Genomic DNA, 16,097 nt, shown 5'->3' with positions numbered 1-16,097 from the left:
TAACTTTAGATCAATCTTAAAGTATTGTTGTTAAGGGTCACTAGAGTGATGCTCCTCGGGTGCTTTGCTTATAACTCACTCTAAAGGCCTAGAGTTTGTCTTCAACTCCTTGCTTTCAACTTGTTCGAAAGACTTAAAGTAAGCCTCTGCTTCTTTACCCTTGTGATACTAATCTTAGGAGCTATTACAAAAGTTTCTTCCAAACTCTTTAGATATGTTTCTTTAAGAACTCATAGTGATTCATGTGAAATCCTTCTTCTTATTGGGCTCAACATCTTTCCACATACATCTCTTCCTTAATGAGGTTCCTCATCCAAATCTCATAGAGCTCATAGTGGAGACATATATCTAATCTATCAAGCTCGACACTATACTTTATCTATTGTTCAAGGCACCTAAAGGACTCATTCAAATTTATGATGACTATTCCTATACAATCTTGAAACTCCATTGGCTGCACAAGGATGCAACTCTATACTATCTCTGTAGGTATGTAGTCTTCCTCTAGCTTCACAAGGGTGTAGTTCCATGTTGGCTCCATAAGGGTGTGATTATAGGTTGCCTAAGTCCTTGATTCTTCTAGCTCCTAGATCACTAGATTTTGGGAAGTCCAGATCACAGGCTCTTAAGCATGTGACATCTCATTTGCTTTACATATGCTCTGATCCCTGAGTCTATTGGTTCCTAAAACACTAGCTCTTGGGGAAACTAGTTGATCACTAACTCCATGGGTGTGTGAATCCACATGACTCTATTGATGCATGGATCTCTAGCTCTACATGTGGGTAAATTCACGTCAGCTTTGCAAGTATGTTGATTCATGGGGGAATCTCTAATGCTAATAGAACCTAGTTCACAAGAACATTCTGTGAGTCATGAAACTTGATAAAATCTTCATCTTCATTACATCCAATTTGTGAGAGTACCATTGCTACATATGCACATGTCCCACGAGGTATGCCTTTTTTGTTGGCATTATTTTCATTTGGTTGTGTGTTCAAGCATGCCAGAGGAGTTTTTCCTTAAATGGTGCAATGAATTTGACTTTTAAATTAAATTGTGAGTTCTTAAGACCCTTTTTGACAATTTTCCAGAATGCAAACAATTAGAAATTAAGAAAATAAAGAAAGATATTTATCAAAATGTAAGAACTGCAAAGTGGAGTAAAAATAGTACTATTATTATTCTAAAATAAATTACAAACAATTTAAGATGAAAAGATAAAAAGAAAAATATTGGAGCAACAAGACTGTAATTCTATTGAGTGTTGTTCCTCTACTGGTTGCTAGAAACTTGATGCTTTTTGATGGATGCATGAGGGCTGATATGGAGGAATTGGACAGAATTTTGTAGAAGGAAGTGTACGTATGTTTCCTTTGCTATTGGTTGATTTGTTGAAGAGGTTGAAGAGAGTTGGCATGTTGTATCTTGCTTATCCATATATATATATATATATATATGCAGGAAATTTATTTTTGTCGGAAGACAACTTGTACATATATTTCTTTAGTGTCCATGGAAGAAAATGCATACGATTGAAGAAAGCTTCCCCATATATATGGAAAGCAACGTGAACATATATTTCTTTAGTTTCAACAAAAGAAACATGCATATGCATGGTTGATGAAGGTTGTATACAATAGAAGGAATTTTAAATACACCGAAGAAGGCTATATGTGGTGGAAGAAAGATAAATTGAAGAAGCTTATGCATGTTTATTCCATGGACACCAAATAAATAATTGTACAATTATTTTTGCATATATGCAAGTTTCTTTCACTGTATCCATATTCTTCATACACTGAAGAAATAATACATGCACGTTCCCTTCCATGTATGCAAGTATTCTTCCTTTGAATACATGTTTCTTTCATCACAGGAGTTTTTAGGGAAAAAAATTTTGATATCAGAAAAATTCTATATTTCTTAACAGTATAATTGCATGACATTTTTCAGGATGTCAATTTTTTTTTTCAAGATATAAAGACAATAAGTTAAGAGGTAGTGGATGATCGTAATTAAGAAGTCGAACTTCGTCACCACCACATGCAGTGAAGGCGATATGTTGAGTAAAAGGATGGGATATTGCCAAGGATTGTGAGAGGTTCCACAATAGTAAAAGTGCATTGAACGAAACTAGAGAGTGACTAATAATAGATAGAATGCATGACGGAGGAGTGGTTGCACACATAGATAGCCCCTTTCATAAGGTGAGGCCACTCCTAGGTCTGCCATGTAGTATCCTCGTTGATCTTCTTTGATGTTGTGCAACTTATTCCGGTGCATGTGGAGTACTTGAAAGAAGAAGAAAGTGAAGGGGATATAAAGATGAAGCAAAATGTTAGAAAATATATTCGATACATTTTTACAAATTTAAAATAAATGGTAAAAGTAGGACCTTTGCATAATTAATTTAATTTTATGTACAGGTTCTTTTAACAATTTTCCCTAAAATTAATGATATATTTAATACATTTTCGGCACATTTTTTTGTATAATTTATTGTTCCAATGTTTGAGTAGTAAACAGAAAATTTAGAGAAGAAAACACAGACGTCATCACAATAGTGAAGACATTTTTGTATAATTTATTGTTTCAATTTTTGAGTAATAAACATAAAATTTAGAGAAGAAAACCTAAATGCCAGAACAATACGCTAGGACTTACAACTTTATAACCAATGACCGACACAAACATGGAGTAGCATAAGGCTTTTCCATTTGATGACTAAATCACCGATCTATGTTAAATCCTTTGAACGATGAGAGGTACTCCATATTCTGGTTGCAAAGAGATTCTATACACTATAGAGTGCTTATAATTTGGTGAAAGAGAGAAGCTAAAGCGAGAGATAATAAGTGCTGGCACAACCTTCAATTCCACCATTGCAAAGTACTTCCCCAAGCACAAGCGATTACCCACTCCAAAAGGCACATATGCATTTGGGAATTTGCAAGCTTTAGAGACACCATCATTAAACCTCTCTGGTTGGAACTCATTAGCATCTGGTCCCCAGATAACAGGGTCTCTATGCAACATTGGAATTAGAACCCATAAACAAACTCCTTTCGGAACAAGTAAGTTTCCTATTTGGATATCTTCATATGCTTCCCTTGACAAGAAAGGTCCCGGTGGAAACAAGCGCAAAGATTCATGAATTACCATTGTCATCTGCGTATATAAACTTCAAATTCATTATCAGAAATTGAATGGATGGTTGAGAATTTGATTTATTATATCTTTAAGACATTTTTTATTTTAATACATGTAAAATTAAAAATAAAGATAATTGCTTAATCATCACTTTACTCAAAAAAGAATTTATTAAATAAAAATTATAATTTGAAATTTTAAAATTTGGATTATTATCCAAATAAAAGTATAGTCTAGATCAGATATCGATAAGAACTTATGTGATTTGCACCAAAACCAGATCCTTAATTAATAGGTCAAACTTTTGACATGTGAATCTCACCATTATTCTCTCAAAACTACTACTCTCGTTATTTTGTGTTGAATCACTTAGAAGATTAACATGAGAAAGATTTTTTTTCTCAAGAGGAAAAAGAAAGCTAAGTCCAAGTTTAATTGTGAGTACCTTTTTAAGGTTGGGGAGAGAATCTGCATCTGGGATTCCATTAGGACAAACTTGAGCAATCTCCTCCCTGATTGAAGTTTGCCATTCAGGGTGTAAAGCAAGAAGCATTAAACACCAAGTGGCAGCAGGAGCAGTGGTCTCGTGCCCAGCAAAGTATATATTCTTGCAATTATCCACTATGAATTTCTTGGAGAACTCTTGACCTACATTTTCATCACTTTTGGATGCTTCCAAAAGTAAGTGCATCAGATCCTTCTTAGATGACCTTGTCTCTGAAGAGTGTTGTTCTTGCTTACGTTTGTCCACTAACTCCCATATCAGTGACTCTATCTCTCTTTCCAATTTACTCACCTCGTTTTCCTTCCTTGTCAATAAATCAAACATGCCCCTGCCATCAACCAATCAGCATGCTTAATTAGCCTCAGGAAATTTATTTAAGTAGCATTCCAATTGGTGGATTTGGATTTAAATTTTAGAATTAAAATCTTATATTCCAAATCTCATATTTACAATTCATGTAAAATCCTTTTTTAGGGAGTTTAAAAAATTTCACAAAGAGAAGTGAATTGAGAGATTCGAAACAAAAATGAAAAGTTAGAAATACTGAGTTTGGCTCTATTTTTCAAAAATCCAAGTCCCTATCAATCCAAATACACCATTAAGAAATTCAAGCCCGATCTACATATATACTACATGCACATTCTTCTTCAAGCCACTTATAAAGACAAAAGAAAAAAATGAAACAAATAAATACTCCCTTCATTCAAAAATGTAAGGCAATTTAACTGAATCTCACCCAAAAAAATAGTTACTTATTTTCAAACTAATCCTATCTTTTCATATTTACCTCTATTAAATATCCTATAAAAAATATAGTCATTCATTAATAGGAGCATTTTTTACAAAAAAGCAATGATTACACATTGAAAGACTAAAAATACCTTACATTTTTTAACATCTAACTTCTCAAAAATTTCTTATATTTTTGAATGGATGGAGTATAATTTAAAATTCTGTACAAGAATATACCTCATCGGCTTATCTTGCGTCATTGGTGTATATTTCTTTATACAAAGTTTTCTAATCAGCTTCTCAAGTTAAGCTTCATAGGAGTGTGATACAATTTTGATACAATTTTAAAAGTTAAAAAAAAAAGTTTACAAAAAATGAGTTTAGATTCTCAAATGTTTTTAAACCTATTTAAAGGCCAATTTGTTCTTTTACCTAGTAATAACAAACTAACATTTCTACACAAAAAGCATGCACGAAATAGTGTTTTATTCTTATTGCATATAGTTTTTTGGACTATAAGTTGATCATTGTGGTGATTAATTAATTAATTTATTAATTTGCATACGCAAAATTAACAAATTAATGGAGGAGACTGCTCACCGAAAACTGGAGAGTCCGAAAATGAAGCCACCTTTGTTGAACATAAGCTTCATTATACTTCTAAGTTTTGAGATAATCTCTTCTCCTTTAGAATAAGAATGACCAAAACAAAACCTAGAAATGACGTCAGCTGAGAAGCTCCTCAAATCTGCTTCAACTTCGACTTCTCCAAATCCGTTCTCACTATTAATTGATTGGTCCCATTTTGATAGCAAAGGCCGTGCCGATTCTACCATGAGCCCCACCATATCCTGCCAACAAATTAAACCGTGCTCATCTCTTACCCATGATAAAATTTTAATTATAGATAGATGAGAATAAGATATAAAATTAGCTAATCAGTGCCTTTAATTTCTGGGTTCACTGCTTTATGCTTTAAAGCACGGGGAACGGGTATAAAATCTGGCCATCCAAACTAGAATAAGATTCAAAATTTGAGACAAGTCCCATACTAGATCGGTCCCGTGATCCTTTTTCAATCCATCAGAAATATGTTATTGGTGTGATAATTTAACACTAAAAGTATAGCGCATGCTTAAATTTTAGGATGCTGAATCTCTTTCAAAAATATCTTTTTCCAATATTACCCCCCTCTCAATTTAATACTAATTAAGTGTAGATTTAAGGTTATTAAATTAAGAGTATTTTTTAAAGTTTATATTTTTATATTTTGAAAAAAATAAAATTATTAAGTCTATTTAATAAAATTTATTGGTATGTGAGGTATTGTCTAAAGGCATCTTATAGTTTATGATGGACTCAATGGAGTGAGTATTTCTTTTTGTCAAATTTAATTTGCATTGGTAACTACTCTAGGCTAGAGGCCTTTAATATATCTTTCTTTAATATCTTTTGTAATACCATAACTTCCCCAATTTCATTCTTTTTTTTAGTATTATTGGCTTTTATATAAAATAAAAAACGTTTTAATATCTTGAATTTTCAAAATGGTGAAATTTTATATTTTTTATGATTTTTCAAAAATATTATCAGTTGAATAATACCAACAGTAGCCAAGTCGGTTTTTTTTTAATTACTAACAATTCTTTAGATAAAATAATAAGTGGTAACACTTTACACATACTTGTATTTATAACTGGAAAAAAGAATGTATTATGTCAGAATTTTTTTTAATGACAGATATCTTAGACACATATCTATAGCTATATATATATAGAGAGAGAGATTAGAAACTATAACGTTATAAAGAAAGAAAACCCATGTCCTGAGGAAATATTGTTAATTAATGAATGAATAATTTCTAGCCAATTTATGTTTTGTCAAAATACATACTATCTAATGAATGAACATGAACAAAAATGAAGGCGAGTAAAGGTGGACTATGAAAAATTACAATATTTTCGGAATAATTATGCACCTTAACTTTGTCCATGAAAAACTCATCTGCCAGAAGCTTCTTCTGGTGCACCCAACTAAGCCCATTTGCTCTTAAAATGCCATTTCCAAGTAAGGGAGCGAGAATGTTGGTTGTATCAGAGGGCTTTCCAAAGTTCAAAGTAAAACATTGGTTCATCTCTCTCAGCATCTCTGGTTCGTTCACAAATAGGCACTGCTTCTCCCCTGTAGAGCACGTGTATTGTCGACCTGCAATTCATGCATGTTACATATTCTAGGTATCAGTCAAAGACATGTACTTAAGTTATTAATTTTGCATAAAAATAAAATAAACTTTGAATTTTATCTCTATTTAAGTAAAAAATTAAATTTAATTTTCATTACTTTCTCTTTTACAATTAATGAGTTTAAATTAAGAATGATTTAAAATTTATTTTTGGCCAAAAAAAAGAAAAATTTATTAAATTATTTATATTTATTCTAATGATACCCCTTAACTCAAAATTTTCTTCAATTAGGGCAAGCGTTACCAATCTGTTATTATTTTTCAAAAATGTCAACACGAGATTGAATTTATAATATAGTAATATCTCATTCATGAATATCATATTTTTATACAAATCCTTAAAGTTTAAATGCATGAATGCATAATAAATGCTTGTTCTTTGTTCTTGGCTAAGCACGATAAATGTTTCCAACGAGCCTGGACGTATGTACTCAGCAAGACATTATTAAATTATTTATTTAATAGTTCCCATAAATACAAATGAATAAAGGTGTATTTTTACCCTTAAAATATTCTTCGAGAATCCCCCAACACTCTAAACTATCTATTCAAGTAATTTTGCCCCTAAAGTAATTAAAATGGAGCATTTTGCCCTTACCATCAAATTCCCAACATCAATTGTTAGAAATATTGACAAAGACTCCAACATTGACCGTTAAAGAATTTAACAAAAATGATAAAAATGCTCTATTTTAATTACTTTTAGGGCATAATTGCTCTAACAAATAGCTTAGGATATTAGGTGCTACTTGAAGAATACTTTAAGAGCAAAAATGCACCTTTATCTATTAAAAATTTAGTAACCTTTGATCTTGGCTACACATATAGAGGGAGTATTTTTCTTAAAAAATTATTAAAAAATACAAAGCTATACTATATTGTGTAAATAAACAAACTAGTTCTTAAACTATATATCCAGAAGCATTTGGGGCCCCACACTTATCTTTTGTGCCATATTTTTTTTTTAACTTTTAAAAAAGGTGCAATTTGAAAAATTAACTTTAACTGTTAGTTAATCATAAAATGAACAAAAAAGACCTCAAAAATTACAGAAAAAGAATAAAATAATTTTTTTGGTCCTTTTTAGTAATTTTTTGGGTCTTTGTCTGTAACTTTTAGGTCCTCCACTGTAATTTTGAGTTCTTTTTTGTAATTTTTAAATTTATTTTCTTTCTTTTTTGATCAACTAATGGTCATAGTTAACTTTTATCAATAGTAGAAGTTAGATTGCATCGTTTTTAATAAATTGAAGTGAAACACTGCACAAAATATGAGTTTAAGGCTCCAAATACTTTTAGACCTATAGTTTTGAAGTCAATTTACTCATTGACCTTACTACATTTCATAATTACAATGTTATTAAAATGTTTGTAAAAGCTTATGATGAAAAGAAATGGGAAAAGTTCATCGAAAAGGGGGAAAAATAAATAGTGCAAGAACGAGATAGTATACAAAGGATATTAGAGGGTATGGCATTCTGCTCCTGATAAATTAGGAATAAGAGCAACACCTATTCATGAAGTACAATCAATAAAATGTGGTTAAATTATTTTATCTGACAATAAAATAAACTTTCAATTTTACTTCTATTGATGAAATAATTTTTTTCAAATTTATATTATATTCTCTTTTATAATTAATGAATTTAAATAGAAGTAATATTAAAAAATATAATTAATATCACATTAATTATCTTATATTAAGAAACACAAAATTCTTCTAAAAAACATTCCATAATATATAGAAACCAAGGAGCAATTAAAGTGAAATTGAATTGAAGAGAAAAGTGAGTTGTTATTACCGTATTGTTTTCGCCAATGTTCAAAGTAAGGGAAGAGGTTGGAATTGTAGTCATGAGCCATTAAAAGATGAGAGTGGATAGAGGAGAGTAGAGGAGCAGATTTAGGCTGAGATTGTAATTTTCGCATTTCAGACACATTATTGCCATACACAATAGAAGGAGGAGGCCCTCTTATTCCTTGCACTCTCAACTTCCTTCTCACTCTCTCCCACTTCCACCACACAACACTGTACTTAAAAGCAATCCAACTCAACATCCCCACAACACTTACACAAAGAGCTACCTCAAATGACACCTCCATTGTCAAAACAAATTTGAATTTTCTTAATTATTCTACTTTAATAATATCGCACAGACCTAGGGATTTGATTAATTATTATATATATGGATGTGTTTCTTCTTAAATATAGTAAATTTATTTCATGAACATCTTTCCATTAGTATTAGAGAATATATACATAGGAGATTCATATCTGCATGTACATTAATTATATCTCTTTAATGTTAGAGTATATGTATGGAGGAGATTCATGTGCATGTACACTCTCTCACTATTACAAAAAAGAGCCTATATTTTCTTTGATATCTAGAGAGAGACTATGGGATTTGATTAATTATTATATGGATGTGATTTATATGCTTAAATAGTAAATTTCATGAATGTCTCTATATTTGGGCTAAATATGAAACATTGCTTCCCAAAGCGTTTAAATCGGCCATGAAGCCACATGGGCCAAGTTACTGAAGAGTCAAGCCTAATCAACAATTTAAACAAAGGAGCCAATCCTGAGTTCAGTAGAGAGTCACGGTCAGATAAACATGTCAAAATCCTATAAGTTGCAAACCCACCTTGTGGACCATTAGTACATAAAGACACGATCTTAAACAATCCAGGATCTTGCAAGAACAACATCATTGTGCTTAAGTATCTTGATGAGATGGGCTGGTTATTTAAAATAGAAGACAATGATTAAAGACCATGTCATGAGTTTCACAGGATCCCTAATTATTCGTAAGAACACTTCATATACTAAGAAAGAGGCTACCATCACTCTATCACTATAAATAGAGCATCAAATCACAAAAGAACACATGGATAGCACCCGAAAGAATCACATTTTGCACCCATAGTTCTTAGGTTTATCAATTAGTTTTATCCTCAATTTAGACTTGTAATCGTTTACATTTGGTAATGTTTCAATGATAATCAAATACTTATTTTGCTAAGTCTTGCATATCTTTTACATTTTGGTAAATTGTGGTAAGGGAGCCCAAGGAACTTTTATTATCAATTAAGACTCAGCGTTTTTGGCACGCTTAGTAACTTGTTGTTCACGATGAATAATTTTTGGCATGCTTGATAGGACACGTGTGAACGAAATGCCTAGGACACTGAAGGATCAATATATTATTGGAAAAAATAGACATAAATCTTACAACTTAGAAAACGCAGTTACACATATAAAATGTGAAGTACGAGCTAATGAGATGCAAAGAGCTTTGTTGCAAACTCTAAAAGATGGGCTAAGGAGTATCTTTGCTATGTTGTCTAAACCATCACAAGAGCAAGCTCTAATTAGCTCACACCTTCAAAGAATAAATGGATATGGGGGCAGTCTCCCAATGTGCCCTTCGACCTGAAGATTAACAACGAGGACCACTATAACATCTCTCAAAGGATAAATGATGAGACTAATTCAATAGCAAGCCCATTTGGCCATAAGGGCTAAAGTCACTAGGGCCAATACCAGAGGGGCTAAGTCATAGGGGCTAGTGCCACAAGGGCTGCAGCCATAAGGGCTGAAGTCACAGGGGCCATAACCATAAGGGCCACCACCATAGGGGCTGGAACTATAGGTGTCGAAGCACCAAAGGGGCCAGAGCCATAGGGGCCAGCACCAAAGGGACCAAAGCCACAAGCGCTAGGACCATAGAGATTGAAGTCATAGGGGCCATAACTATAAGGGCCAACACCATAAGTGTTGGAACAACAAGGGCCGAAGCACTAACACTACCACAGAAAATACCCATATTTGACACTTATTTTTTACAATACTTGACAGTTTTTAACTGTCAAGTAAGGGTGTGACATATATTAAAGAAATAATACTTGACGGTTTTTAACCGTCAAGTATTAATCTTATACTTGAAAACTGTCAAGTATTAATCTTATACTTGACGGTTATTTGAAAAAAACCGTCAAGTATATGAACTAAATATGCACTTTTCAGAATAAATACTTGATGCTTGTTTCAAAACAAGCGTCAAGTATTTGTAAATACTTGATGGTTATAAGGAAACAAACATCAAGTATTGATGGCCAAAACCCACCAGTTCGTTTGGCCATAAATACTTAACGCTTGTTTCCTTATAACCATCAAGTATTTACAAATACTTGATATATTGATACTTGACAGTTATTTTGAAATAACTGTCAAGTATTTATGGCATAATTTTTTTTAAATATGGTGGCTGCTTTTAAAGTAGCCCCCTGCATAAAGATATAGATAAAGATAAAAACCAGCCAACTAGCAACGAAAATAATGCAATATAATGAATGTTTGTAACAGTATCTCCTATCTAATTAACATAAAAATTCCTATACATTTAACCTTAAAATCTAAAAATTCAACTTATTTGCAAACTAATGTTCCAAAACTAAGTGACCTATCTCATAAAAATTGACCCAAAAAATGTGTATATAAATGTAACTAACTATTGTACCGGCCTAACTACTATTGCTACCCACATATTGAAAACACATTGGACTACCTCTTCAAGGACCTCTTCTACATGTGCAGCCATATAACGAACGCAATAGACATCCTTGAAGTACTGTAAGCAAATAGTCACAACAATTTCAAGTTAATAGGTAGCTAATTAAAATTGTTTAAAATTTATAATTGAAGTGTAATTAAATTTTATATACCTTGTCAAATAATGTGGTAGGGGCATGAGTGATAATGTCCTTCATGAACTTCATCAAGCAATAACCACAGTCATTACTCTAATCTGGCTGGAATGGACACTGTAAAAAAACACATATCAATGAAATTGTAAATTATAATGAGACAGTTTTTTGATTAAAAACTTGACCAATTGAATGAATACCTTAACAGTGACCCATTTCTCTGAAGATTCGAATGCCCTCATCTTCGGGGACACAGTCATGTCGGTCGCAGTGTGATACAACACCACAGCTCTAAGAAGGAATTATGGAATGAATGTGAAAAATATATATGAATGAAAACTAAAAATAAAAAGAAATAACAAGTAAAAAAATCAAACTTACTCATTAAAAAGTACCACCATATCTTCCCTGTTGTTTGGCTTTCCATTAAAGGGATCGAGATACCATATTTTTGGAGCAACGGGATTAACCACAATAAGCATCCAATGTCCTCTAACAAAAAATAACACATGTTACCAAACAAATAAATATAAAAAAAATTTACTCGTAACAAATATTAACAACTCACCCATGACCATAAGGAGCGAGAAATAAAGTATCCTTGCTGCTCCCCTTTCTCAAAATTGATCCGAAAGCATTCTTGCTTGATTTTCAAGGGCTTCCTTTGTAATATTATTGTGGGGAGAGACATCATGAAGATTAACCATCTTGATCTTCAACTCGAGGCTACCAGGAACCACGAATAAGGTATAAAGGTGACTTGGGTGAAAAAATATATAAGTTAATATGCTTGCATAATCACACATATAAATAATTCAAGAAATTAACTAATGAATCTTGAAGAATTACCTCATGTAGAAAGTCATCAAACTAGTGCTCGCCATATTATACTTGAGGATTTTATTCAAAATTTCATCCCAAACGACTTCAAATGATGCTCTACTAAATAGCCCATCATCAAAATTAATGATATCCCCATTCGGCACTTGATGAATCATCCTCGTAGCCGAAGCATGGGTCTCAAAAGAGTCACAAAATTTGTTTTCTACAACAGGCATAGGCACTGCGTGTTGCGAAACTGTGGCTGACTCTTTAGTATAGCCCGACACCTTGCCCTTCAGTTTGCTTTTCCCCCTTGGCTATACAATGAAAAAGTTAGACATATATATATATATATATATTAAAGATTCTAAATAATTATATAAATCATATATACCTTTTTCTTTATTGGCAAGGGGTCCTTTGGCAGCTTTGGGTCCTTTGTCGGCATTGGTGTACCAACTATAACAAGGTGGCTGGGCCATACAACAAGCTCCCCAACGCATCTCCTACCATCTGCATCTCATCAGTAGGATAAGGTAATAGATACTTGGGGTCGATTACAACAAGCAAGGAAACCTTAATGCAATTGGGCGAGAGGGGAAGGTTATAGATTGTGTCCCTGGCAATGTTATACATGCGTCCCGTTGCAACTACTTTGCGTGACAGATTGTCTGCTAAACAGTTGCAGTCATTCTCGCCCTAAATAAATGAAGAATGTCAGTTGTTTAGATAAAAAATTAGTTAAGCAAATTTATAAGAGAAAATGCATTACCTTAGGTATTTTGTCTAAAGGGACTGTGCATCTATCTTTCCCGTTGGGGCTAATGTCAACCAAAAGCCTCCCAGGGATCTACCCCTTTAATAGCATGTCAATTAACTTCGCCTGGGCTTCTAGCTATTGCTTGTAAGAAATGGCCTGTCTGCTTGGACTGTTAGCTAACCATCTCAATTTTTTAGAAACTGAATTAGAATCAACATTTAACATTTGAAGAATGTGCTCCTTAAACCATCTTGTAAAAATTTTATTGTGTTCCCTAGCATACCAAATTTTTGATTTATTGAGATTGTCCCTCCTAAGTTCAGCTATATGCTTGTCTACATACTCTTCAACCTCTTCTGTGTTGTGTAACACATATAGGTGGGCTTCCTCCAACTGTGCACTTGACATAGTAATGACTTTATTTCCCATGATCCCCTCTCCACTTATTCTACCCATATGTTGAGACTTTGGAAGCCCAATATAACTAATATGACTTAGGTACTCAGTACAAAAGTCAATAGCCTCTTCACAAATATACCGTTCAACAATACAACCCTCCGGTCGACTTCGATTTTTCACATAGCCTTTCAAAATCTTCATATAGCACTCAATAGGATACATCCATCTTAAATAAGCAAGCCCACACATTTGAACCTTCCTAATCAAGTGAACAGTTAGGTGGATCATAATATCAAAGAATCCCGATGGAAAATACATCTCAAGCTCACATAGTATTAATACATGAGCTTGCAACCTTGGCAACTTATGTGGGTTAATCACTTTACTGCAAATGGACTTGAAAAACAAACATAACTTAGTGATCGTCCCTCACACTTTAGGGGGTAAAATTGCACGTATAGCAACTGGAATGAAATCCTCTATTAAAACATGGCAATCGTGAGACTTTATGCCCTTCAACTTCAAATCTTTCATTGATATAATATTTTTTTATGTTTGAAGAGTAACCCTTAGGAACTTTAACTGCATTAAGGAACTCACAAAATGCAATTTTATCTTTCTTAGATAGCGTATAAGCTGCCGAAGGGAGAAAGGTATGGTTCCCCTTATCTTAGGGTGCTAATTCTTCTCTTATTCCTAAAGAAACCATGTCCAACGTTGCTTTTATACCATCTTTTATTTTTCCTGACACTTAGAGTAAAGTCCCAATAAGACTTTCATAGACATTTTTCTCAATATGCATGACATCAGGAAAATGCCGAACATCCAAGGTAGTCCAATAAGGGAGTTCAAAGAAAATAGATCTCTTCTTCCATCTGGTTGTCCCAAGGTGCCTTGTAAATGGTTTGCCAAATTCAATATCTAAATCCTTAATCTTCTCAAACAACTCATCACTAGTTAACAGCAAAGGTGTCTTACCTTCTTCTGGATTTCTATTGAACGCTTTTCTTAACCGCCGATAATGATGTTCTTGGTGTAAAAACCTACGATGCCCGCGGTAAACATTCTTCATCCCATATTAAAGCCTCATAGAATGTGTTCTTTCTTCGCAAATAGGGCATCCAAGTTGCCCTTTAATGCTATACCTTAACAGATTACCATAAGCAAGAAAGTCATTGATTATACCAAAGAGCATAGCTCTTAAATTAAATCTTTCTTCTCTATACCCATCATATACCTCTATACATGACTCCCATATGATCTTCAAGTCATCAATTAGAGGAGCCAAATATATATCTATGTCATTCCCAGGTTGCTTGGGTCCCGCAATTAGCATGGACAACATCATATACTTGCGCTTCATGTAAAGCCATGGAGGAAGGTTATAAATCACCAAAATGACTGGCCAAGTGCTGTGGCTACTACTTTGAATCCCATGAGGATTCATCCCATCGGTAGACAATGCAAGGCGTAGATTCCTACTCATTTCCCCAAATTCAGGGTACTCATAATCAATCTTTCTCTATTGTGGAGAATCAATAGGATGACAAAGCATGATGTCTTTTATCCTTTCATCCACATGCCATGTTAAGCTTTTCACAATTTCTGCACTACTATACATGCGTCTAAATCTAGGCACGATTGGAAAATACCATAGTGCCTTCGCAGGACTTGATCCGTTCTGCTTGTAGCGTGAGACATTACACTTCGGACACTTGGTTAATTATGCATATTCATTCCAAAATAAAAGGCAATCATTAGGGCACGAGTGGATCTTTTCATAACTCATGCCAATTGATCGTAATTCTTGTTTTACATCATATGTTCGACAAGGAAGCTCATTTTCCTTAGAAAGTAATTCTACTTTCAAATACCTAAACAACTCAGTAAAGCTCGCATCACTCCATCCATGTTTTGCCTTCATGTTGTACAATTTTAATACTGCTGACAACTTTGATGCACTACAATCAGCATACAACGGTGTCTCCGCATCACTTTTCAACTTTTCAAACATTTTCGAACAATCTCAAGGTCCTCTTCAACTGCTTTGGCCATCTGTTCCAGACAATCTTCCTCAAGTATGCATGTGTCAAAATCATCAGGAGATGATGCACAGCTTTCACTATGCTTCTAGCTGCAACCAATATCATCTCTTGTCTCTCTATGCATTGTCCAATACTTGAAACTTTGATCCATCCCATTAATCACTAAGTGTTCTTCACAATTATATGGACTAACCTGCTTCACAAGACCGCACTTTAAACATGGGCAAACAATCCTAGTAGGATCCTCCGCATGCTTAACTGCAAGCTTAACAAAATTTGCCACCCCATCCCAATATTCCTTAGATAGACGATTGGCAGACATCCATTCCTTATCCATAATTTTCAGAAAGATTAAGAGGGAAATATGATTAGTGACTTTGACTACTCCTAGATAGTGGGAGAATTAGATACAAAGATCAATCAGTCAATAAGTCATTAACCACATGGTTGCACATTCCCTCTTTAATCTTGTTTAAAACTAATAATTATATTTTAATGCTAGCCATTGAAATAATTTCGGCAGCATAATGACTTGAAAAAGAGAGTTTCCCAGGCTTTATCCCCTCTCTCTATTAATCTAAATGACAACAACAATAGCATCCACAACAACAATCACATAAAGTTATATTCAAGAATAATTTAAAAAAATTGATAGTATATATAACGGCTTAAAATGAGTATTACCAGGTCTTTATGCCTTTAGAAAAATCAAGTTATCCATAATGAG

The 16,097-nt window shown here is 33.4% G+C and overlaps 1 protein-coding gene across 1 annotated transcript; it reads right to left on the bottom strand.

Moving 5' to 3' along the window:
- Window positions 1-2,745: 2,745 nt before the first annotated feature.
- On the bottom strand, window positions 2,746-8,734 carry LOC129289211 (cytochrome P450 714A1-like). The gene is made up of 5 exons (XM_054926009.1): window positions 8,434-8,734; window positions 6,369-6,595; window positions 4,991-5,241; window positions 3,599-3,986; window positions 2,746-3,171 (listed from the first exon to the last, which is right to left on the bottom strand). Exons 1-5 carry the CDS (start codon window positions 8,732-8,734, stop codon window positions 2,746-2,748), a joined length of 1,593 nt encoding a protein of 530 aa, XP_054781984.1.
- Between the last annotated feature and the right edge of the window lie 7,363 nt (window positions 8,735-16,097).

The sequence above is a fragment of the Prosopis cineraria genome, unplaced genomic scaffold, assembly GCF_029017545.1.
Source record: "Prosopis cineraria cultivar Desert tree isolate PC_DT_omini unplaced genomic scaffold, ASM2901754v1 PC12, whole genome shotgun sequence".
NCBI classification, from domain to species: domain Eukaryota; kingdom Viridiplantae; phylum Streptophyta; class Magnoliopsida; order Fabales; family Fabaceae; genus Prosopis; species Prosopis cineraria.
Note: the sequence above shows the minus strand (reverse complement) of the source record. Positions and strands in the feature narration are given on the sequence as shown.